The 26,611-nt window shown below is 44.5% G+C and overlaps 1 protein-coding gene across 1 annotated transcript in view; it reads left to right on the forward strand.

Annotated features, from left to right (window-relative positions):
* Positions 1-25,789, forward strand: part of SDC1 (syndecan 1) — a 37,866-nt gene extending 12,077 nt beyond the window's left edge. Inside the window, exons 2-5 of the mRNA XM_044290231.1 lie at positions 17,648-17,723; positions 18,679-20,099; positions 21,464-21,584; positions 21,907-25,789. Of these exons, the coding sequence (XP_044146166.1) occupies positions 17,648-17,723; positions 18,679-20,099; positions 21,464-21,584; positions 21,907-22,073 (1,785 nt within the window). The 3' untranslated portion in view covers positions 22,074-25,789. The remainder of the gene's footprint in view (positions 1-17,647; positions 17,724-18,678; positions 20,100-21,463; positions 21,585-21,906) is intronic.
* Positions 25,790-26,611: the final 822 nt, after the last annotated feature.

The following is a 26,611-nucleotide window of genomic DNA, read 5'->3' on the forward strand; positions in this document are numbered from 1 at the left end:
CACCACAATGAGCCATAGAGCTGCCTCATCCTCCTCTCTGCTTGTCAGGAATCATGATCCTGAATGGAGATGAGGCATGAGGGGAAGGGGGAGGTGTAGATAGTGACCAGCAGTACTTGTTTAGGGCTCGTCAATGCGTCAGCAAAAAAAACTGAAAACATACATGCTCTGTCTTCCGTATCCATTCTGTTTTTGGGAAACAGTCTATTGAAAATGTTATGCCCAGTCCATTTTGGCATATACAATGTAATTACTGTATATGCCATACGGAATGGTACCGGAAACACTACTGAAACAAAAAATGGGTTCATTAAAAACGGGCCCGCAAAACACTGAAAAAGCCCTTAGTCTCCATTACCGCAGCCTGTCCTGTCCGTCCTCTGTACTTTGTGTCTCCTCATGAACTAAATTCCCCAGAAATTCAGCCAAAGTTCTTATCTGTATCCAGGATTATAATCCCTGACATGTAGAGAGGAGGAGGCGGCTCATTACCTCAGTGTTATAGAGTAACTTGTCCTCCCGTGTGATCAGGACAGGTTTTGTGTGAACTAATGGGACAGCGGCCATTTTGTTTGCCAGACAAAACAAGTCATAATAAATGATGAAAGGTATTTGGGAATATATTTTATAATATATTTTAAGTATTTTCATTTTCTTAAGCTGACCATAATGGAAATGGATGCAGAATAAAGATCCCGTGCGGCGCTGTCATTAAAGGTGGACTTGGAACTGATTTTGTGTTCCAGGGTCCTTTTTATATTGTACGTATTCAGAATGCAATGGGGGTCACTTATCATGGCCTCTTGTGACTTTTATTTTATTTTTTTCCTGCCAGGTGTGCGACATTCAAAATGCTGTAAAGACAAATTTGGGCGGAAGCAGCGGTTTTATGCTGCCCCTGACACTGGAAAGTGGTGGCTGGGCTTCCGGCACTACCAAATTCACCAGTTTCCTGGCATAAATGACAACTGAAATCCGCTCCATTCAGGACCTGGAGTAGATATCCATCTAGGTGCACGGACTGGCAGAGAATGCCCCTAATGCGTTTCCTTATCGGACAGACTCCATTAGGCATAAACACCGTGAAAGGCTACAGACGTGGGAGTATTTATTAATCTGAACATTGGCGGTAAAAGCAGCAGCGGAAGGTCGTGAGGAAGAGGCGATAACCATGATCATGAGATCTGAGAGAGAGAAAATACACACACGTTGGAAACTCGATATTCGTTTGGTTAGATTGCTTATTACATAACGTTATCAGACAACTTGTTGCATAATAGAGATATGCAAATATCGGAAATATATTTTCAAAATGGGTGAAGTCAGTCTTCCTCTTTCAAAAGTATGTGTCAAATAAGAGGAAGGCTGACTACGTGCTTTTGTAAAATATATTTCCGATATCTGCATATCTTATATTATGCAAAAAGCTCTCTAATATGTAATAAGCATAAAATGTTGCATTTATTCATGCTAATGCATTTCATTGATTGTATTTAGTACTTAGAACATGCATATATTTCAGATTGGATCAGATCACATGATCAGGTTTTCCACCTCTTCCTCACGACCTTTGTTGCTTTTACCGCCAACTCCCTTGTCTGTAAGCTTTCACTGTGTTTACACCTGATAGCGTCTGAGAGGTTATGCCACTACGCATTTTAAACCAAGACTGGAGGATGTCCTTGAGGACAAGGCAAGGAAACTTTTCCCAAACAAAACCTTTTGGGGAAGGTCTCCTCGGGATCCAATCCCATTCTTGGTGAGCACCTCAGCAGTGTAAGGGCTCATGCACACAGCCATTTTTGCGGTCTCTAAAACACTCATACCAGCCATGTGTGTTCTGCATTTTGTGGAAAGGAAAGTCCAGCCCATAATAAAACAGTCCTGTCCTTGTCCTTAATAGGACATGTTTTATTTATTTTTGCGGGTGCTGTGGAATGGACATACCACACAATGTTCTGTCTGCATCTTTTGCGGCCCAGTTGAAGTGAAAGGGTCCACATCCGACCCGCAAAAAAAGCTGATTGGATGCGAACAATAAAACAGACACACACTTGAGCCCCAACTCTGATTTGGAGAGGTCTGAGAAACATATCAGATCAGAGGCTGAAAGCTTTAAGGTGGGCACCATGAAGAAACATCTTGATGGCTTGTGCAGAAGCCCAGATGGACTGATCTTGATATTCTAGCTTTGTATTCATGAGCTGGTTTAAGTATGAGGGACCCCCGCAGCTTTCATTCTTGCTAAACGTGCAGACAGATGGACTACTCAGTGTGGCATATCGGATGGTTGTTCCTACATGAATCCATCCCTTTGTCCACCATTGCCCATACTCCCCTTGTTGACCACAAGTAGCAGACTTCGGTGTTCTCGGCAATCCCCCAATATGCCCTTCCTAGAAGGTTACGTCGTAGATAGAGGCTCGCTTCTGTGTGGATTGGGCTCAGTTTAGACTGGCTTTCCACACCATGAGCTTTGTTCGTTACGTCACCTCCTAAAGACTGTTTTTCCCTTGCTCTATTGTCTGTAAAGATAAAAAATGGCTTGCTTGTTCATTTATAATGAAAATGGCTGTAGATGAGTCTCCCTTATTCCCTAATAATAAGGTACATGGGTTTGGACTTGTTGTAATGTGTGATTTGGCTCTCCCTTGTGTACTGTTAACACTGAGTCACAACAAGATTAGCCCAGACAAAGTACATTGGATCCAGCAACATTTTACACCACCTCCACTTTGAAACCACAACTAGAAGTGTTCTCCTGAGGGAATGGGGCCAGATTACTACCTTTTTAGTCATCTAAAGGCCCATTTACATTGGCAGATGACCAGGAACAAACGTGCATACAGACCCTTATTCCCGATAATTGCCCTGTTTGAAGATGACACCAATCACCCGATGATGCAGTTGCCTAAATCGTTTATGACCAGCAGAACATCCTGTGTTAACAGCGATTAAGTGCCCAGAAAAAAGGAAGATGAGCAGTCGCAGTAGTGGACATCAACACAACCATCTAACTAGAAGGAGTTGGGGCAGTTTTGCCTGGAAGAATGGTAACTTGAAATAACCAGAATACCCCTTTAAATTATAAATGTATAGTGGGGTTTTGTTTGATTTTCCAGCAAGAGAACTAAGGGGTGCTAAAAATGGTGTGAGGCTCCTGTTGTAGTAATGGACATTCCAGCTTCCAGCTACAACACAGCTGATTTCTTCTGGGAACAGCACCACGTGTATCCCTGGGTTATGTCTGGTGTTGCAGTTCAGCCTTAGGCCTCATGCACACAACCATATCCGTATTTCAGTCCGCAAACCCTTGATCCTCTCCCGTCAATAGAATATCTGTGTGCTGTTGTGTGGGTGTTTTTAAATGAATTATAGCAGACCCATAGAAGTGAACGGGTCCGTGTATGATCCACCAAAAATTCTGATCTGATGTGGATTTGCACAATACGGTCGTGTGCATGAGGCCTTTATTAAGAATTGGACTGAGCTGCAATGCTACACTCAACCTGTGGAGAAGTGTGGCATTGTTTTTGGAATAAGGCAGTAAAGTTTTGCCAGTCGTGGACCATCACCCTAAGGCCTCATGCACACGGCTGTGCCGTTTTTGCGGTCCGCTGCCCATGTTGCCTTCCGCAATTTACAGAACGCGCGCTGGCATTGTAAAGGCCTATTCTTGTCTGCAAAGCGCGGACAAGAATAGGATATGTTATATTTTAATGGAGCCACAGATGTGGACCGCACACGGCGTACTGTCCGCATGTTTTGCGGCCTCATTGAAGTGAATGGGTCTGCATGCGAGCCGCCAAAACAGCGGCTTGGATGAGAACCCAAACAGCCTTGTGCATGAGGCCTAATTCTGATGATCCACCAGTGATCTCCATAGAAGATAAGTCTTGTGTTTTAGCCTTTATATTGTCTAAGTTGCATGACCTCTTGTATCAAAGATCTTGGTAACGCCAAATGGACTTGAGCCATTTTTTACGAGAGTTGCGCCCCTGGGGAGGATTTAAGATAATTACACAATTTTATTTGAATAATTCCACATAAATATGTAAACTATTGTAGGTGAGCTCTGCAGGCAGTAACTTTCAGGGAAGTATGAGATGATCTGGGTGTGATTGCCCTCTGGAGCTGCCCAGGATCTAGAGTAGAGTCTCAGATATCAGGTCCTCAGTAGAGGTTAATTAAACGTGCCATAGTGAGGGCCAACCATGTCCCAGGTAGTGGATGAGCCTAGAAATTTCCTACAGTTGCCAATTTTTTTTTTTTTTTCATCTTTATTGAGCAGGTGTATTGTAGATTCTCTGGATATCGCAACCCCGAGCTAAAAAGACCCAACACTTGGGTGTTGGCCGGCTCATCACTGAGGGTTTTTTATTTTTATGTCCCCAAAAATTTACTAAAAGTGGGAAAACTCTTTTGAAGTCTGGTGTCAACAGCCAGGAGTGCAGTGTGGATTAGTATAGCAGAAATCAGGGGAGGAACCCTGGTTAATCTCCCCGTTAGTGACGTGATCTGGAAATAAAGGTGGCGTGCCTTTTGAGGGTAGAGTCTGACATTCCAAGAGGATTATCTTAAGGATTTCCTTTTTATTTTAAGACAAATTGGGCAAATGACTCAAGCGGCAATAAAACCACGTCAGCTTTTCCATAACTTTCATTACATGTAGGAGTACACATCCAGGACACACTGAGAGGCAACCGGGATTCATACAATGATTTGACTCCTATCAGAGGTGTAGATGTTTCGACACTTTTACATTTTGGGAACTTTTGTGGTCATTTATTTTGATAAACCTGCGCTAGTGCTCGATGTGGTCAAGTTATGCAGAGGTACCGGTTGTGCGACTTGCTTAAATCTACGGCAGATCCCTAGAAAATGATAAATAAGATGGGCTGTCCGTCCTGCCCACTTCCACGCCATGCCCCCTTTTTCCACTACCTCTGGAATTTTTATTTTTTGGACTGGTCTCTAATATAGTGGTTATTGGCTTCCAACCAAATATTTTAGGTTGATTTCAAGAATTTACATTTTGCAGCCCTTCTCACCCCCCCCCCCCCCCCCCCCACAGACACACACACTAATTGCTGTTTGCTGCTGCGTCAGGAATCCCATACAGATGAAAGAAACGCCACTCTGAGGGGTACGGAGTCCCTCTTCTCGTGGTTCATCGGTAGGACCTCCCCCCCCCCCCCCCCTTCCCCCAATCTAATAATCTCCTATGTGGTGGACAGGGGATAATTTGTAACAACTGGAATACCTGTATTATCAGACTACGTGTTTTAAGACTGGGCAGTGGAGGTCCAGGCGCCTGGATCAATGTCTCTGATGAAAGGGTGCCGTACGTACATGGTCATTTCTCTGCTTCCTGTAGAGGTCCTTTTTATTTGTAGTGTGTTGGGCTGGGGCTTAGTTAGTAGGTTGTTTCCTTGTAAATTCTGCCTTAATCTACTCCAGACCTTACTGACGGGGTACCTCATGCAAATCCCTGGTACGGTCTGATGGCACAGCAAGCTGGGTGTCTTATAATATCATATTACATGAGAAACAAGCTGGCGGGATACCAAAGAGGCGGGCACCACAAAAGTAATCGTAGGGTGCTGCCCTGTGTAAAGCGGTAGTATCCACAAGAAAGACACAGTACTAAAAGCACAGCAAAAATATGTACAAAATCACAATGGCTTCTGAAGGATGCAAAGAAGACATTAAAGACAATTAAAAAGCATCCACAGCAGGACACGCCGATCCTCCCCCCACAAGCCCCGAATAGGGCAATATAAGGAGATGGGTGTCTCCATCCACCCGGCATGTGTTCTGTAAGACTATCGGTTTTTCTATTGGAATGTCACATTATCCTTGTTTATATAATTGACTTTTTCTGAGCACTTTTGGTCTCCTTTATATTGGCCTCGTGCTTTTCACTTTGGGGATCGGTGTGTCCTGCTGTGTTTAAAACCGGTATTGCAGCTGAGTCCCGTTAACGTGCAAGGGACTGAGTGGCAGAAAGGACGTGACCGATGGATGTGATGTCACGGGTCCGAAAAAGAGGCAGCAGAAGCCAAAGTCCGTTATGTCATGTCCATAGGAGTTATGTCCTTCCCTCTGCATGTGGATGATTGGTTTTATGCTGCTGAGATGTGATCTTAAAAATCAGATTGCAAAAGTGGAGCAGAACTGGTGCGTCCTGGTGACTTTATAGCTCAGCGGTAAAATGACGACACCCACATTTTGGGGTCCTGGTGGGTGGCGGTAGGTCCTAGCAATGCTGGTTATGTGCTGTAACTTTTGCTTTCTTGTGGTTATATTTAGAGATGAGCAAAGTATTCAAAAATTCTATTCGGCTGCTTCACAGAATTTTACCCAAAAATTTGCTTCATGTAATTAGTGGGTGCAATGACAGAGCGGCAATTGCGCCGATCCCTGTCATTGTACCCCCTCAGATACCGCTTTCATAGTTGATCGCGCCATCTTACAGTAATGTAATTTAAAATTAAATTATACTTTCCTCATCCATTTGTTTGCAGCTGGCCACCGCCATCTTGATTATAGATCTAGCACAATCTTGCATGGCCGGTGATGACGTCATCACGTCGGCTGGCGTGGTGACATCGTCTGTTACCGCACACAGGATTTAATGCGAGAACTTCAATTAAGATGGCAGAGGCCAGCCCATCGTGAGCAAATGGATGAGGTAAGTATTTTTAATTTTTTTACTGCCATTCAGGGAAAATCTATTCGCTACCAGGATGCATGAGAAAATTTGGCTGCACGGTGATTAGAATTTTCCCTGAAATTCAGATCAAAGTCCACAAAATGGACTTCGATTCGCTCAATGCTGCTTATATTGATGTAATACAATGGGAGGCGGCTTTTTCCACCTGTGAACAGCTGGGGGCGCTCTGTTACAGTAACTATTCCTGTAGTATTCCTGCTAGAAGTAATAGATTACCGTACTAGCAGTTTGCAACAAAGGTTCCGATAGATATTAACTTTTTTGGGGGTGTCTGACACCAGAAGGACTGATTAGTGTCTGACTGCGGGGACACCCCCTTCCTCAACTGGTAACATCAGACTGCTGGCAATTCAGTCGTAACTTCTAGCAGGAATAATAGAGGAACGGCACAACATGGTGTCCTAAGAGTAGAATTATTGCATGGGGAGTTCATGTAGTTACTAAGACATGTCAGGAGAGGTGATGGGTCCTCTTTAACCCCACCGCTCCCATGGTCCTTCAGAAGGTTGTCATTTGTCACCTAGTGCCTGGTAGGACATGAGCTCCAGTGCGTGTGTTTCCAAGAGCCCCCACGGGTTACATTTTTGCTGAAATCCGTGGTGGTAATCCACAGCGTAAATTGCTACGGTTTTAAAATCTACACTGCGCTCAATTTACCCCTGTCTTGTGTGGACACCGGGCATCTGTCAGCAGATTTGTACCTATGACACTGGCTGACCTGTTACATGTGCACTTCGCAGCTGAAGGCATCTGTGTTGGTCCCATGTTCATATGTGCCCGCATTGCTGAGAAAAATGATGTTTTAATATATGCAAATGAGCCGTTGGGAGCAACGGGGGCGTTACCATTACTCCTAGTGGCTCTGCTCTCTCTAACTGCTGCACTCTGCATTTTGACAGGGCCAGGCAGTGTAAACATCACATCTGGACCTGTCAAAGTGGGGGCACAGCAGTTGCAGAGAGAGCAGAGCCTCTAGGTGTAACGCCCCTGTTTCTAGAGCTTAATTTGCATCTATTGAAACATCATTTTTTGCAGCAAAGCCTTCAGCTGCCAAGCGCCCATGTAACAGGTCAGCCAGTTTCCTAGGTACAGAACTGCTGACAGATACCCTTTGTGGGTTAATATGGTGGTAGGTATGGATGTGGTGTCACCGCGCTCTTCCAGGGGCCCCGCGATGGGACTGCGATGGATAATGTGCAGGGTTTGCCGATGCTGTGCTGTGTACGACATGAAGCGCCTCATTGTCTTGCTGGCATCGAGCCGTGCTATCAGGGGGCGGCTGGGTATCAAGGACGCTTCTTGTCCACCCTTAAATTCCTAAAATGCATGACGAAGAATCCGGTCTACAGCGAGGCCTGAACCAGAGGATATTCCTGACTCTGAATGTGGAAGGAAATGATTTAGTCCTGAAAGGAAGGCAGATTGTGGTAATTTGGGGCATGTGATTGCGGTCATAGTCTGGCCTTGTGACTGCCGGTAGTTCAGGGCTCCGCTGGAAATAGCAATGAAAGGCATAGTCACGCCTGTGGTCCCCGGCCGCCCAGCGCCTGTCCTCAGAGTAGGAGCTCGACCTCTATACTGCACGTCCTTGGCGTTATTACCACGGCATGTCCCAAATGCTGTTTATTTGTCTTGTGACTCTCTCATGGATACAAGAGTGCGGTTGGCCATTTTAGACGGTGGCTTTGTTTGGGCACCCAACACCTGCTAAAAACTGTGCCTACCAAAAGTCTACAGATCCATCCCCCCCCCCCCCCCCTTCCTCATGGGGCTGCATCTGTAGCATGTGCATGGGTTTCTGCAAGCTGCCTATAGATGCTTGAGCAAATCTGATCGCTCCTAGGGTATAGGCACGCAGGCGCACGTTACGCACCGCTTATCGTACACAACTAAGAAGGTGAGATTTTAAGTCTCCCCTCTATGGTTTGGAAATTGCCTGCAGTAAGAAATCGGAAAATATGCGGATGAGAGTTTGAAAATCTCGTCTGCACAATGTGGATTTTTACATCTGCAGCATGTCAATTGTTTGTGTGGATTTTCAGTGCAGATTTCACACTTTCCAATGTAGCTCAGGTAGGGTACTGGCTCTCCTTTAAAGGGGTTGTCGTCCCCCATCCCCATTTTTTATTTTTATTTATTTTTGTATATAAAATTGATGACCTATCCTCAGGTTGGTGTGACTCTCGGCACCCCCACCGATGCCGATCAGCTGTTTGAAGAGAACGCAGCGCTCGTAGATCTCTGCAATGACGTGCCCTCTGCACTTTCACAGGTGTGATAATGTTTTCACTACCTAGCCCTGTCGCTCAAAATGCAGGGGGTGCAGCAGTTGCAGAGAGAGCAGAGCCTCTGGGCGTAAAGGGTAACTCCCCCGTTGCTCCTAGATTCTCATGTAGGCGGAGGAGCGATCGCAAAGACCATCACTCTTTCCCAGACACTCATTGTTTGGGGGCAGCAAAGGCTGTTAAGACCACACCATCTGCTGCCGGCAAACTATGACTTGGGTGACCTCACTATGTTCTATAATGCCATGAACGATTGCAACGCAAATCCACAGCCCCTTTAAACAAGCAGATGAAGAGCACTGAGTAACATAAAAAGCAGGTACGGTTGTCTGTCATTCCTGACTGAGCAGCTGGATCCTGAGTTTTTGAGTTGACTGTAGGATTTCTCATTTTCTGGCTCAGCCGTGATCCACCTAAAGTCTGGAGTAACTTCTCCAGATGTTGTTCTGATGTCCTTACTTTGAGGTGCTGAGCCTTGTCCTGGCTTTGCCCACCCAGGTGTGCATTTTTCCCCCTATCTTCTGCCAAAGGCCTTTATATAAAATATGATTTGTCTTGTCTTCCTTGCGTCTTACATTTCTACATAACTTGCTTTGCTCAATCTTGCCTTCAGGGCTTCTCCTGTGCTGCACTGATTCTTCTTGAGCCACCAGACACTCTGTCTCCAGGCCCTCCGAACACTCCCTAGACTCCTCTGGTAACAGCCCATGCTGTCATATCTGTTAGCACCGTCTCCCAGTCATCCCCTCAATGCTTACAGTGCATCCCCAGAACGAGTCAGTCCACAATTCTGTCGGTACAATGTGTGCCTGCATTAAGTTCTATTAAAGGTTTTAGATTAAGCTGTATAAAATACATGAAATAATTACAGTATTTATCCTACAATGTGCTGGGTTTTTTTTTTCCTCTTATGCTTTGTTTCTTGGATATCTTGGGATTGGTGTGAAGGCTTGGTTGAGGTCTTGCACACCTCTTAAGACTCCCGATTCTGCTATTTGACCTTGATGTCTTGTTAGGGGGATACCGGTCATGAACATGGCTGTATTTATGGTCTATTTTCCCCTTCCACATTTCTTCCTTTTCCCACAAGATGATTTCTGAAAGGAACATGGACCTCCAAACTCTTAAGGGTTACTTACTAATAGGTCATGGGCCTACCTGCGTTTCAAGTTGAGGGTCACTTAAGCCTGGACTTATCCTCCCCATGTGTCTCATGGCTTGTAGCTTAGGATTGTAAAACCTGTTGAAGCATCAGGCATAGTCTTCCTCTTCTTGGAACCTCTTGAGGACATGCAGCTAGCGGCTATTCTGGACGCAGGTTTGGGTGCCCAGATGCTCTTCATAATTTGATGTTGTGGCCACTAGGGCTACACGACAAGTGTCGCATAACATTTTTTATAATAGTCTATGGTGTCGCGCTGTGACAGTGACACAATTGCAAAAAATCCATCCACGCAGTGCGACACCATAGACTATCATTATAAAAAAAGTCGCGTGACACGTGTTGCAGTGTAGTTGTGCCCTGTGTCGCAGGACACTTGTCGTCGTGTAGCCCTACCCTAAAGGTGGCTGTAACTTTATACCTGGCCGATGAACTGATTCATGAGCAGCCGTTATTAGGCTTTGGCCAAAGATGCCTCATCAGCTATTAATGGGAAGTTGTCACCAGAAAATGACCTGTTTTAATGAAATTATTTTCAAAGTCACTGTTTACCCTACATGAATAAGAATCCAAAATCTTGCCGTTTTCACACATATCAGTCATCTCATTATGATCACGGCAGGATTATTGTGACAAATATAGATAACACAGGATCCACCACTCGAAGATAAATTTTAAGTGCCAGTAATTCCAGGAATGGTGGTCTCATAAAATCATAGTAGATTGACAGCAGAAGACCACATGGTCCATCCAGTCTGCCCTTTATTACTTAGGAATCAGAATAGACATGTTTTGAGGTAGGTTTAAATTCACTTACGGTCTATTTCCTAACCACATCTGCTGTTTGTTTGTTCCAAGCCTGAACCACTCTTTCAGTATAGAAATATTTTCCGAAAAAATAGTTCTGATCTTGAAACCTTATTTATACTGTTAACATCTACCCCACCTCCCTGCACAATGACCTCTGTACATGTCACAGAGCATGACCACAGCACCCTTCCATTCTATTTAGGCCTCGTTCACACTTCAGTGTTTGGTCAGTGATTTCCATCAGTGATTTGTGAGCCAAAACCAGGTGCAGCTCTAAACATAGAACAGGAGCAGATCTTTCCCTTCTACCTCATGTCTATGGAGGCTCCACTTCGGGTTTTGGCTCACAAATCACTGACCAAACACTGAAGTGTGAACTAGGCCTTAAGGAAACATTTGTAACTTCACTGTCAGGGAATTTCTGCACTTGTTTAGGGCCCAGACTGTAGTCCCAAGGTTTCAGCCGATGACTGTACAGCAGCACGCTGCTGGCGGCGCAGTCACCTGGCTTTCCCCACGCTGTGACTACTAAACGTGGAGTAGAGCATTCATCTGTGTAACCACATGCCTGAGAATCTAGTAAATGTTTCACGATTTTAAGATCTGCTCATGACATTCTACCCTGCAGCCAAAACCTTAAAAGCTCATTAACCACCATGATGGACGAGTCTGTATTTAGATTCTCGTTAGGGAATTTTATGGTCTCCTCCCACTTATGGGAAAGCGGAGGCTGCAGCTCGGTACGAGTCTCTGCTGATCAGCCCCACACCCAGGCCGCCCCCGAGTCGTGGTAAACGTGAATTGTCAGCCGGGTCACAGGACTACTTAATATTGGCATCCAAACATGACCTTTCCCTCTTCTAAATAGCTTGTGGTTTGAGAAACTCCTTAACAAGGTGCACCCTAATGAATTTCTTAATAGTTAACCCCTATCTGCTGGATAGATCATTTTTGAACTGCAACGCCCCTTAACTTATTAGAGTTGTAAAGCTCTGCGGAATATGCTGGCTATAAATATAAAAATTATCATTATTAGACACCACTAGGGGGAGCTTAGGAGCTTGCCATATGCTGTGTATAACAGTGGGGCAGGTTTACTGTGTAATCCTTAGTATGCCTACGTACACTACAGTCTAAGAGGTGCCAGACCTTCCTCGGTAGGTGATGCCGGATGATGAATCTGATTCTCCTTTAGATTGTCTGGTCTACGTTTTGTTGACTTGCTTTGCAGCAAAATTTTGGCGCACATTGTCGCTTCTTTAATTAAAGGGGTTTTCCAGGCTTTTAATATTGATGACCTATCCTCGGGATAGGTCATTAATAGATCGTAGGGCGTCCGACACCAGGCTCCCCTGCCGATCAGCTGTATGATGAGAAGGCACGTGCCGTCTCCCTTCTCTCTTCCTGCTCACCGCTGCCATGTCTACAGCGAGCAGGAAGAGACAGACAGGCACTCATGGCACCTGCCTTCTCTTCATACAGCTGATGAGCACGGGTGCTGGGTGTCAGAACCCCGCCGATCTGATATTGCGCCCCCTAGTGGTTGATGGCTTGGATTTTTTATTTAATTTTTTTCCTTCACTGGATATTCCAGGATTACCTTCTTACCGCTGTTCGATCCCAGAATGTAATCTTCCAGCATGGACTGGATCCTGTTTGCCACTGCAGCCGATGAATGGCCACTGCAGCTGATGCCCCCAAAATGGCATGTGACCACAGTGATGTGCCGCTTGGGGACATGTCATCGCTGCAGCTTGGCATGGGACCCTGTCCATGCTGTAAGTTTAAGTGTGTGGACTAGCGCTGGAACCAAGCAGTGGGGAGCAGGTAAGTGCGCTTCCCTTCAGGGGGGCGGTGGGGATTTGAAATGGAAGGCAATCCTGGAATACCCCTTTAAGGAGAACCTGTCATGTCCTCACACTGCTGAAACGGACTGCATGTCTCCGGTGCATTTTTATTTGCACCCTTGATCACTATGGATCTCCATGGGACAAGTGATATGTTGTGACCGAAAGTTGCTTGCGTCTTCACTTTTGTCCTCCACCATGAAGGGTTAAACCTGTAGATTTTTCCACACGGCTGCATTTCTCCGGGGAGGACATGGAAATTGTTAACGGCGCTGCAGCCGATCCCTCCAGCCTGGCGGAGATCATTGAGAGGTTGTGTTAACCTTGACTTACCAGTGGCTTATTGTTATGACTGGGGGTGATTAATGCGCTTTATTGATGGCCCCCGCCACCCCTCACCCGTCCTTGGTGACACTCTGCATGGAATAGTACAAGGACCCCTGCCCTCCCATCTTCACGTTCTGCGTATAACCCTGTTACACCGACGCTAAACCTACAGGTTTACTGCGCGGATTAATGCAGGCTGCGGTTCTCCGACTGCGGCGACCTTCACCGGGAGGACCTGTCGCCTCTCCTGACAGTTCTACTTCAGTAAATTCCTCGTCATATGACAATTCTGGTGCGTTATTTTTTTCTTTTTTTTTTCTTCGAACTCTGCTTCGTGCCTTTCCTCTGTTATTCCTCCTCTAAATGACCGATTCCGCTTGTCAAATGGGTGTATCCCTATACCCTTATGTTGACCAGACTGTACAGGGGCACGCTCGTTTGACAAGGGGATGTGGTAACACCCAGTTGCCAATTTATTAATATATTGCCAGGAGGAACAACAGAGGAACGGCACAATGCAGAGTTTGACAAAAAGATGCTTCAGAATTGTTATAACTAAACGGGCATGCCAGGAGAGGTAACTATGTCTTATGTCTTATTACTTTCGGCATCTCTGAGCATTTCCACATTTCCCGGCGTGCAGTATGTGTCTCGGGCCCCACGACCCTTCTGTTACTAGGAGGACTACCTGGTCACATTTTTTGGCAGGCGGCACGGGCACACTGAATTGTACCTGGCAAGTGATCAGCACCGCAGGCAGGCACTTGTCCTCTGAGGAGTGTAATTTTGGGAAAACCAGGTTTCTGTTTTGTTTGAAAAGCCCTTATTGTTCCCTGTGCGAGGAGCTCACGTTGCAGGCTTTATAGCCGTCCTTGGCACGATCTTGTTGACCAAACAGGGTCATAAGATTTAGTCATCACCCCTCCCCTGCCTCCATGGTTGTCTGTCTGTGTATAGTCGCTTACTGACGACATGACCGCCACATCTGCACCCCTTCTAATTAATTCATACTGCCCCAATACAGCCCCAGTAAAGTAAAAATTCACATTAAAGGGGTTTCTTAGAGTTTTGAACGGATTATCTATCCTCTTGGATAGTATATATGATCGGTGAGGCAAATGAGACCCCCAGGACCCCCACAAATCGGCTGTTTGAGAAGGCTGTAGTAGCGCCATGGCCACTTCCAGCCTTGCCTAGGCCATATGACATCACGTTCACCACTCACATGGCCGAGACACAGCTCTGCTCCATTGAAGTGAATGGGGCTGAATGCAGTACCAAGTACAGCCACTATACTATGTACAGCGCTGTGCTTGGTGAGCCGAGAAGGCCGCGGCACTCGCAGGAGATCCAGTGCCTTTCCAAGCAGCTGATCGGTGGAGGTCCTGGGTGTCTCATTTGCCATCCAAGGGGCTCTTGGCTAGCCCAGGACACCCCCTGCTTGTCTAGCGCTGCTCTTGGCTAGCCCAGGAGACTTCAAGGACAGCAGGAAGTGTCTTGGACTACCAAATGCACTAGCTAGTCCGAGAAGCAGTGCAACCATGTTTGACAGAAGAAAAGCCTGGGGAAGGGCAGCAGAAAATATGAAAAATTTAGGGTTGAAGGGTTGCTTTTAACAGCATGTCTGCCCAAAAATAAAAACTAAATCATAAGCTGGATTTTATGAACCCAGAAGACCATGCAGAGAAGAACGTCTGTGTGTACTGGGCCCTATGGCTCTGTGTTAACCTTGGGGGGGGGGGGGGGGGGGGGGGGGGCTTTTTACTTTTTTCCTCTCCCCATTTCCACGTCACCTCATCGCTCTGATTATATTCGCACCGAGCGTCAGCGTAATCCTATCCCTGCACATACAGAGGACAGATATTATCCTAATTCAGTAATCTCTTAAAAGGCCACTTATGAACCTTGGATTAAGCCTCTGAGCAATTTTCCATCTTGACTTGCAACGTTGCCCATTTCTTGTCTCTTCCTTTCACTTAATCAGATCCTCCTGTAATTTTAGCTTTACTTAAAGGGGTTTTCCCGGCTTCTGACAATGTGAATCCATTGTTCGCTGCTCGGCAAGGTGTTTTTTTTTTTTTCTTCTTCTTGGCCCTATTCTGTGCTTTTGACATAGAGGAAAAATTTCAGGTGGAGGTGTTTTTTATTGCCATTGTCTTGGATATGAGATATGGTCCAGAATGGCGCTGTATAGTTTCCCTCAGATACGGGAAGGTACCCTACGGCGCTGTCCACCATTGCTACAAAAGCACGCAGAAGGTACAAACTAAAACTATGCAGAAGTAATGAGTTTATAAATGCGCGCAGGGTAAAGTATAGGCTTCATTTTTAAATTAATTTTTTATTTATTTTTTTAATTCTGAATATTAGGCAATTGCTTCGACTCCCTAAACAGTAAAATTCTGTCCTAATCTCAGGTCTTGTGCGCACGAGGTCTTAGTGTAAGGGTCCATTCACACGTCCATTGTTTCTTTCCTGATCTGTTCCGTTTTTTGCGGAACAGATCTGGACCAGTTCTGTACCCATTCATTTTCAATGGGTCCTGAAAAAAAAAAACAGACATTGGGCTGTCCTGTCCGGACGTGTGAATGGACCCTTACATGTATCTGATCATCTGACAAGTCTATGGCAAACCCCTTTAAATACTAAACATGTCATGCAGTTGACTGATGCGCTGCTATCACTTCATACAACAGAATAGAATGTGTGACTTATTTTAAAGGGGTGGTCCCATGATTATGAAAATCGGACGTCATACAGGCCATGACTTTCTATTTCTAACCAAGCTAGAACCAGCCCTGTACCTAATATGGATCCAGAGATCTCCACCTTCACTGCTTCAGTTGTTCTGCTAGACTGATTTGAAGCTGGCAGGTCCGGGGGTGTGCTCCTTCTGCTGCAGCTCTCTGCCTATTGCGGCACAGGTGCATTTCCTGTCTACCGCAAGTCTCTTCCTATCACAGCTCAGGGATTGTGTCCTTTATGCTGCAGCTCTCTCCCTGTAACTGTCACAGTTGATATGGCTGGTGGCAGTTGAAGGATGGAACTGAGCATGTGCGACCATTTCGGCATTGTTCTTGAGGAGGACAGAGGACTGAGGAAGAGCACAAACAGCAGCTGGCGCTATACAGATCCATTTTATTGGATAACTCATTGGCTATACTAAATGTTTTAACTTCATGCAGTTACTAAAGTATTCCGATCCAGGTGCCAGTTTGAAAAAGTCGATTTTTTTTTTTTTTTTTTTTTTTTTTTTTTTTTTTTTTGGTGGGACAAATAATATAGGTAACTCCTTCCCTTTCATTTTTCTGCTGGACCTATATAATTTTATATGGTAATATCCTGTGCAGGAACCCTCATCTATAACTGCAGCTTTCTTCTGAATGTTCATTCACTTGCCTTTCTAGGGGGCTGTGTATGTGCAGGGGGCAGGAAGACATATAGCAGAGTTAGTACAAAGCGTCCATGTTATTTCTGAGGTCAGGCCACAACACTTCTCTCCTTGATATCCAGTAAGTGACGCAGAGCGGTCAGAGGTGATGGGACCAGCGGCCTCTGGGCAGGAGAGTACGGGTTGGGGTCCTGCAGGGCGGGGGCTCTGTTACAGGTCTGACATTTCTAGTGGCCTGGAACAGCGCTTGCTTGCATTTGAGACTCCTAAGGCAGGAGCTATGTATAGAGCTGAACTGTCAGGAATCGAAGGGTAATGCCTACCAGTACCTACCTGTGAGGTCCATCACCTAAAGACTATTACAGGTCGGGGATGAGGTCCTAGGGTCACATAATGAACATCATGAAAGTTATATATTAAAATCTGGCTGTCGGATGGTTTATGTGGTTTGTCTATTTTACCTTTCAATTCCCCAAATTGGCAAAAATCTTTTGGGTTCAACTTCCAAAGGAGGGTGATGGTTACTTTTTGTCATAAGTCAGACACTGCTTGGGTCTTCAAGACCATTCTGTAGTTCAGATTCTTTACCCTAGCATTACTATATATCAGGGATGGCCAAACTACAACTCCCACCATGCCCTGCTGTAGGCTGATGGCTATAGGCAGTCTGGGAATGCTGGGAGTTGTAGTTTTGCAATAGCTGAGAGCCTTGGGTTGGCCAGCCCTGCTATATACACTATATATGTTGTGTTTTATCCATGCACAGAGGTGATCTCATTACAGGCAGGATTAGAATGACAGAGAAGCAGATAACTGCAGTAAAGTGATCTCCACAGACAAAGTGGTGGTGCCTGTTAGGATTAGTGGCCAGTGCAAAAGCTGCAGGATTTTAAGGGGTTTTCTAAATTTTAGTTTGTGTTTACTGATGGATCATCGGTAAAAAAAAATAAAAAAAATCTCGGAAAACCCCTTTAAATGTAGATAGTGACATGGAAAATCGCATAACCACCAAAAATTATTTAAAAATGTAATTTTTCTGATGACTCTTACTGGTTTCCTGTAATTTCCATTCTTTGCCCTGTTTTTCAGATTGATAAAGCTGTTCCTCCTGAAGACCTCGACGCTTCTGGAGATGATGAGGATCTCTCAGGCTCAGGAGATGATGGTGAGTACTTATTGTGTCATGTACAGGATCGGCCAATGTTTAGTGAAGCTGACCATACACGTGAGATACAGGCCGGCCGTCTAATGTGTATGGGGTCGTCATGATGACGCTCTCCTAACAGCAGATGTTGGTGTAGCTAAGGATCGGGCATGTTGGATTTTAGCGGCCAGAGTTTTTAGCAGCTGCTTCATCTCCTCTCCCCGTTTAGGACAGATGCGGACTGACGGAGTCTGCCTGTGTAGAGGAATGCGGGGAAATGGCTATCGCAGACCCCATACACACGACCGTATTCATTTTGCTGTCCACAAATAACTGATCCGATAAAGTAGAGATACAGTCAGTGTTACATCTCCATTTTTTTGCGGACCCAATGACTGGTGTGTGTGTGTGTGTGTGTGTGTGTGTGGTCTGCATTTTACAGCCAAGTATAGGACATGTTTGCAGAACGAACATACGAATGCGGAAAGCGCACAGGTCATCCATGTGCTTTCCGCATCCGTATGTCCGTTTGGCAAAATGTCGACCACAGACCCATGGAAAACAATGGGTCCACAAATAAAATGCGTCCAGGACACGAGCCACATCTGTGTTTTGCAGACCACAAAACGGATCCAGCCGTGTGCATGGGGGCCTAATGTGTATGGCCAGCATTAGACTTTATTTTAGTCAGCCCTTGGTGGGAGGGAGGTATACTGCCGGCCAATCTAAGGGGTCTTCCAGGCGGTGCCTCCTGGGGCACAGTATGCAGATTACCTCTCCTTCAGAAGGAAGAAGATGATCTCTCTGAAGGCACCTGCAGGTAGAATATCGCGGTGTGAACATACTCTTATGACATGGGTGGGGGAGCAGATTATGTTAGTGTTAAACACTGCTGGACCCAAAGCCATTCTTCTTTAAATGATGAGATCAGAATTAAAGTTCATCCATGTAATATGTTAAATTTCTGTTTTAAAAGGTTTATTTGTTGATGTGGATTCTAAGGATGTAGCTGTGTTCTCTACGCCCGTCTCCACTCTGGTACCCACCATGGAAGGCTCTACAAAGGCTCAGGAGCCAGAGATCGTTGATAAGGAAGAAACTAAACTGGAAGATGCCACAGTGTCTACTGAAACCACTAAAACACACAATCCCTTCATTGAAGATCAGGTTGAAGTTGATGCAGGTGACAAAGAAGCAACCGCCTCTCCATTCCAGCAGACCTCTACAGCTGAAATCCTGGGAGAAATTGACACAAGGAAACACAACCACAATCATCATCCTCATCCTCACCATCATACTACCACATCTAGTACAACTCTTCCCTCAGATTCAGATAGACCTGATGATGATACAATACATATTCCTCTTAAAGTGGATAAGCCACATGATTTGCCTGTAAACACAACCACTGGTACACTAGATGAAGCGTCTGAATCACTTCATGTTCCCCAGGAGCTGACCACTCCTGTTGAGGATTTGGCTAAGCATGGCGTTCTGCATGAAGACACCATTTCCGGCTCTACCAGTACTTATGCAGCTACTGAAGAAGCTAATGTAGATCCACTAGATGCTGATAAACAACCAGCTTTGGATAGTTTTGTAACTACAACTGTGGCTGAACATACGCACAAAGATCATCCTCATCCTCATCCTCATCATCCTCATCCTCATCACCATCATCCAACAACTAAAAGTTCACTTGATGAATCAGAATTTCAGGAAGAAGTGACCACAAGGCCCTCTGATACGATTATACTGGGTGAAGGTGATGTAAAAGAACGTACAACTACTGTTGCAGAGGATGAACATCCTCATCACCACCACCACCATCATCATCATCATCCGAAAACTACAAGTTCATTTGATGAATCAGAATTTCAGGAAGAAGTGACCACAAGGCCCTCTGATACAATTATACTGGGTGAAGGTGATGTAAAAGAACGTACAACTACTGTTGCAGAGGATGAACATCCTCATCGCCACCACCATCCCCATCATCCGAAAACTACAAGTTCATTTGATGAATCAGAATTTCAGGAAGAAGTGACCACAAGGCCCTCTGATACGATTATACTGGGTGAAGGTGATGTAAAAGAACAACGTACAACTACTGTAGCAGAGGATGAACATCCTCATGATCCTCACCACCACCACCATACTCGTCACCATAAAACTACACCCAGTACTACAGAACCTGAACAGCCCCATGAGGTCCACACACATGAACCAAAGGGCAGAAGAGTCAATGTTCCAGATGTTAGAAGCACCACTGCTGTTCCAGAAAAGGATGACTTCCTCAGCTCTACAGTTCACTGTAATGACTCTGGGAATCCCTTTGATGAAATTGATGACACTTTAGACTCTAAGGAGGAAGGACCATCAGGGGTAGCAGATCAGGCAAGTCTTGTCTATTTTATGTACCTTTCTGTCCTAGTAAATGTGTGCAGCTGTTTGTTTTTTCTAATTGCTTTGATTATGCTATTTTATTTTAGTTTTCTTCTAATTTTGTACAGCCCCTCTTAAAGGGAGTCTGTCACCACATTTCAGCATATTAGACCGATCAAATAGGGTTATATGATCCACCCAGAACTTAAAAACGGTACCTTTGTTGTAGAAAACTGACTCTTCTTTTAGCCGAAAATGAACTTATAAGATTGTTATGAGCCCTCTCAAGTGCCCAGGGCGGTCTCTCTATACTCGGAGCCCCAGGCAGCACCTCCTAAACGGCTCATAACCCCGCCCTCCGTGCGCCTCTGCCCGCCCCCGTTTACTCCCCTCCCCTGTCCTTTTCCACTGCGGCTGTGCGGTCCAAAGTGGGAAAAGGACAGGGGAGGGGAGTAAACGGGCGGGCAGAGGCGCACGGAGGGTGGGGTTATGAGCCGTTGAGGAGGTGCTGCCTGGGGCTCCGAGGATTGAGAGGCCTCATAACATAATCTTATAAGTTCATTTTCGGCTAAAAGAAAAGTCAGTTTTCTACAACAAAGGTACCGTTTTTAAGTTCTGGGTGGATCATATAACCCTATTTGATCGGTCTAATATGCTGAAATGTGGTGACAGACTCCCTTTAAGGGCTTTTTTGAGAGCAGCTAATCAGTGTGGTTAAAGCAATGTCTTTCAGGGTTAGTGTAGAATTACAGCCAGTGTAATGAATGGCCGTGCATGGGTGGGTCATATACACTAAAGCAGACGTCGGCAACCTTCTGCACTCCAGCTGTTGTGAAACTACCATTCCCAGCATGCTCCATTCATTGCAGAGAGGGTATGCATGCTGGGAGTGGTAGTTTTACAACAGCTAGAGTGTCGGAGGTTTCCTACTGCCTGCACTAAAGCAACTCTTCTGGGTCAGGGTGTGTTTCTGGGCAGGAGACTCCTTGCTACGGTATCGGAAGTTGTCCTCTATTAGATGTAGTTCTACTTAAAAGTCTGAGGTCACTTTGTTCTATATTTTCATGTATTTTGAGCTAAAATAGGCTTGAATGAGAAAAACTTGGCTTGCTTTGCCTTTAGCAGCTTCTGTTTCGTGGTACCGTCGATGGACTAAGCTGATTTATCTCTAGTAGAACTTTTGATTGGGTTATAAGTTGGCTTAGAAAATCGTTCAGGGGAGGAGAGCGACCGGAGAACAAGAGGCCAGAAACTGATGGATTTGTCACAGGACTGCCTTCTGCAGTTGCAGTTCTACATAATGGGGTTTCTCAGTTCAAATGCTTTATAATTTACTTTATATATAAATTATGGTTTAATTTTTTCTTTTTTTTTAGGATATGTTTTTTGAAGCAACTGTTCCAGCCTTAAATAGGGGAATATCTAACGCTCCAGCTTCTGATGAAGGTACCCCTGGCGCCTCACAAGGGATCATGGAAAGGAAAGAACTTCTTGCAGGTAAAAATTCCAGTTTGTCTTTTCTATGGACTGCCCGTTTCTTGACCGCTAAAGTATTGGTGACAATACCCATCTAAAATGCCTAAGCGTATTACTAGGGCCGCATGTGCCTCCAGCCGCTGGCTGTAAAAGTCTATTGACATTACCTACATTTGTAGTCAATTAGCTTCCAAGTCAAATATTTGAGTTCTTGGAAGTGTTGTCATAAGACTTGGCCGTACTTCTTCGTTGGGTCCGATATTTAAGGCTTTCCAGGCTTCTTTGCATTACGACTGTTTTGCGTGGCCTTGTGCCTGATGGTCTACCACCTCTTGTGTTTCAGGAATCATCGCAGGTGGAGTGGCTGGTTTGGTGTTTGCTGCGTGCCTGGTTGCGTTTGTATTGTACAGGATGAAAAAAAAGGATGAAGGAAGCTACTCTCTGGAGGAACCAAAACAGTCCAACGGTGGATATCAGAAACCAAGGGAACAGAGGGAATTCTATGCATAGTCCAGCAAAAGTCTTCACATTCCAGTTGAGATATCTGCCTCTACTTCTTTGTTCTCAACCCACAGCTTTTGCTCTGTGGCTTTTTTTTGTTTCAAAGGACTACTACTGGACATTATTTATGGAGAAAGTATTCACCGTGCCTTTCCGCAGCACAGTGCCTCTAAAGAAGGCCACAAGTTACAGACTCCTTTCAGCACATTGTCACAGAGCATGTCTGACTCTGACCCTCTTCAGGAGGAAAGTTCCTTCAGTGCAAACCTGTCCCCCACCTTCCTCTGCCAAAAAACATGACTTCTCAAATGCCTTTGCTTGGATTGTATGTAGATATTAATGGACTTTATTTTTTATTTGTTTCCCTTGTCCCCGAATCTATAAAACGGTACAAAAATCTAGTTTATTTAGAACTCCACAACAGCACTTAAGATGTGTTACGTTCAAAATGCTGAGCAAAACCTTACATTCTTAACACTAAGCCCTACCATATGTCCAGGTTGGTTCTCTTGGTTCCGCACATCTAAAGCAACCCTGTGGTTTTAAATGTGCTCGGTTTTGTTTTCCTTCATTTAATATTTGTTTTTATTCTTTTACTTTTTGATGCTTTAAACTGCCACATCTATTTATTCACCTGTTTTTGTCAATGATCCAAGAAACGGCAATGATTTGAAATGTGCACCTTTTTCAATTCCTAGTTTTATATCTTCTTGCACTAGCCTGTTAATTTTTCCTTTTTAACAATTTTTGATCGGTTTGCTGTTTTTTGTTAAATTCAATGTTTCCAACAAAATGTTCGTTATTTTTAGGATTTCCTGACTAGTATGCAGTGCCAACCTTAATGTATATGATGTTACGGCTTTTTTTTTTTTATATAGATCTGTATATTTTTGCTGTAAATGTTTGAGCAGGTTTGGAGATTTAAGTGTTTTAGAGGCACTAGTGGTTAAAATATGAAAGTTGCGAGTAGCAAGTGCAACGGTTGTCGTGTGTCTGAAAAGCGTCAAATAAATGGTGGAATATCTTGTAATTCCAAAGATTTGCTTTCAACAAACTTCTTTTAGAAGTGGCTCCTGAAAATGGACCCAAAAGTAAGTTGGAGAGACTAGGGTTAGTTTAGTAGCAGGTCTGCCCATATGGTTCTGAACATCTGGAACGTTTTCGAGTTTGAGAATCTTATTTTATTTTTATTTTTTTTACTTTTTTAGACTGTGGAACATCCATCTGTATTGCAGTGCTGTCACAGTGAAGGGATAGGACCCTGTGACAAGATTGATGTAATGCTGCTTTAAAGAGGGGTATCTTAAGACTTGGGCTTATCCCCCTAACCTAGGTTGGGTGATAAGTTTCTGGTCAGTAGAGGGTCCAAACGTTGGGGCCACCTCATGATCCTGAAAATTGGGGTTCTGCGTCTCCTCTGTATGAGCAAAAGCAGCGCTCATGCTAGCGCTCCATTCATCCCTATGAGACTGCCTAAGAGGAGCAGAGTACAGTGCTCATCCATTTTTCATTCCGTAGAGGTGAATGGAGCGAAGCGTGTCTGCTCAACTGCCACTCCAGTCGTACAAAGGACACAAGACCCAGTTATTGTGATGGGGAAGGGGGGTCCTCGGCCTTGGTCCTACACCAATCAGATAGTTATGACCTATGCTGTGGGTAGGTGATGAGTGTAAATCTTGGGACAACCTCTTAGTAAAATTTGTCTGCTCATTGTGACAGTTTACCTTTTTCTAGGAAACGTTCAAGTTTAAATTTGCGCAGCTTGTTACTTTTTTTTTTTTTTTTTTTTATCATCCAGATTTTCTTTGAGCGGCTCCATACATTTTGACATTCTTTGTGAAACTCATTCTGTAATGGTAATTTACAGAGGATTTCCACCATAATTTACTAAATAAATAAAAAATCTGATTAATAAAACTGGTTAAGAGGCAAAGTATATTTCACAGCCTCTTTTCTCCTTCGCCACAGTCTGAGATGGATATACTGCCACCTTTTATATGGAGCTGCCTGTCTCCGATTGTACAACAGTAATGGCAAGGAAGAGGCAACTGACTTCAAGAATCTTTCAGCCATACTAATCAGATTTTTGTAAAACAAGTAAATCTGCTGTAGATTTAGAAGCTCGTGACCTACGGTTCTTCTGGGTTATACTAACCCTGCACACATGGCCTTTAACCAGTATTTATATGCTGAGCGAATGGTGAAACCCAACCTGGATGTAATGCATTTTTTTTTTTTTTTTTATATCCATCTTTCAAGAGGTGCGCTCTTCCAATTTTTCCAGGAGCCCTTCATCTTTCAGTTTTATGATGCACTAGTTCTGTAATCTAACATACAATTTAACGTTACCTTTGCAATATATTTTTACAGCCACACTTAAAACTTATTTCTACCTAAAAATAAATCCCTTGTCCATAGGAATCCATAAGGGGTTTTCTTTTACCAGATTGCTTATTCTATAAATTTGAACCTTTGCAGATTCCGTTAAAGGTTGACACCCGTTTCACAATTGGATTTGCCATCGGAGGTTACAGGAGGACCTAGACCTGGCATCACTCAGGAGCTTATATTTGGGAGTCTTTTGATTTTTAAGGTTGAAATGTGTAACAATAGGATGTTTATATCTGTAAATAGGTTAAAAAAAAAGTCTTAGTATTTTTCTAATTGTCGTTTATTTGCATTCTCCCTGACCGTATTTGGTGAAACCAGTCTTGGGAAAGCTATGCTATGTACTAAAACTAGAAGTGGGTTCTTCTATCCAACTTCACATTGGACTTGAAGAGACAAAGCGTAGGGTGCTAGGCAGTACTTGAAGACTCTAATAGATGTGTAAATGGCGCCCATGAATGAGAATGTTTGGACACTGGTCGCCTTGTAGTCTTTACCGCTCTGTGTCCTGCATCTTGCACCTGATGTGAGGTTAGATAGGAGAATCCAATTATAGTGACTCTATGCTGGCTATAAACATTAGATGACTGTTGGGTGGGCAGTCTCTTGGCCAGCTGCCTTCACCCCTATAAGCTAAGGTGACACCCTTCTGTTAGCAACATATCTCCAGCAAGAACGAAGGTTCGGATATGTTGGCATCAGACATGCCTGATCCTTTTTCACCTATTATCTTCCAGTGATGGACAATAAGGAGGCCTCATTCCTTCAAGCCTGTCCACCCCATGTACTTTCGGTCACTGGATGATCCTACTGCAGGGATGCTTAACCTGCGGCTTTCCAGCTGTTTCAAAACTACAACTTCCAGCATGCCCTAATAGCATTAGGCTGTCCAGGCATGCCGAGAGTTGTAGTTCTGCAACAGCTGGAGGGCTGCAGGTTGAGCATCCCTGTCCTACTGGGTTCAGTCAACGGTTATCTAATGTGTATGGTCAGCCTTCAAACCTAAAGTAATGCAGTAATGAGCGCTCACATCTCAGGGATAAATGCACAAGAGACGAGCATTAAGCAAAGTTTGCCTTTTTTAATTTTTGTTGTTTTGGAAACCTGCCGAATGTAGACTTTGCCTCTTTTCCCAAAAACAGCGCTGCATTACGTTCCGTACGTGCCTTCACAACGCTAGTCACAATACACAGCTTCTGATTTACTTGTTCTTGTCTGTAGACGCTACGTTCTTCTAATATGGCAATGTTTAAGGAACCAATTGATTTGTACCCATGTGACTTGTTTCTGTAACATGTTGTAAGGGTAAAATGCAATAAAATTTTACTTTGAGAAAATCTTTGGGCGTTTTTGAATGTTTTTGGCAATTGCTGAATGGCAATTTATTCATCAAGACGGCACATTTTCTTTTCCAAAGGTGCACCAGAAATTTGGCACTTTTTTGGTGCACAAGGTCTTTAAGCCATGCCCCTTGCAAATCAGCCACACCCCTTTATCAGATGAGTCATTGGGAGGAAATTTTATCATTCCCCCCCCCCCCCCCCCAAACCACTTTTATGGCATAAGTTGCAAACCCTGGTTGCTGCTTTTTAAACACTTATGACAAATTTTATCACAAGTGGCATTTCTATGCTTCCCCTAAAAGGAGGCATGGCGGGGGTGAGGTTGACTGCCCAAGCACATATTTATCTTTATGTTCGATTTCTCTCGTAAATGAAGACTAGCATAGATGGACTGCATAGACTGCCGAAGGATGCCTGCGCCTCGCCATAAATGAAGAGCATCCCATGGTCGGTGTACAGAATATCATAAATTGGCATAAAACTCCCCTAGGTGTGTAAAACCCTTAATAAATGTGCTAAATCTCCCCTGAAGTATAAAAGGGGTTCCCCCATTTCAATATTGTGTCCCTGCCTACAGGATTGGAGGTCGGGTGGGGGGTACAATTGTTGGGGCCTCTGATCACTTGAACGGGGGCCTATTTCCACCTGTTTGAATGGAATGGCAGACGTGCATTCAACTGTATGGGATTGCCAGACGGGTGATTGTGTGTACTCTCTCCAGTAGTCCCGTAGAGTTGAAGTGGCAGCTGGCATTCATGTCCACCACTGTCACAGATGAGACTTTTATGCCCTTTAAAACTTGACTTTCTATCACCA

The sequence above is a fragment of the Bufo gargarizans genome, chromosome 4, assembly GCF_014858855.1.
Source record: "Bufo gargarizans isolate SCDJY-AF-19 chromosome 4, ASM1485885v1, whole genome shotgun sequence".
Lineage (NCBI taxonomy): Eukaryota > Metazoa > Chordata > Amphibia > Anura > Bufonidae > Bufo > Bufo gargarizans.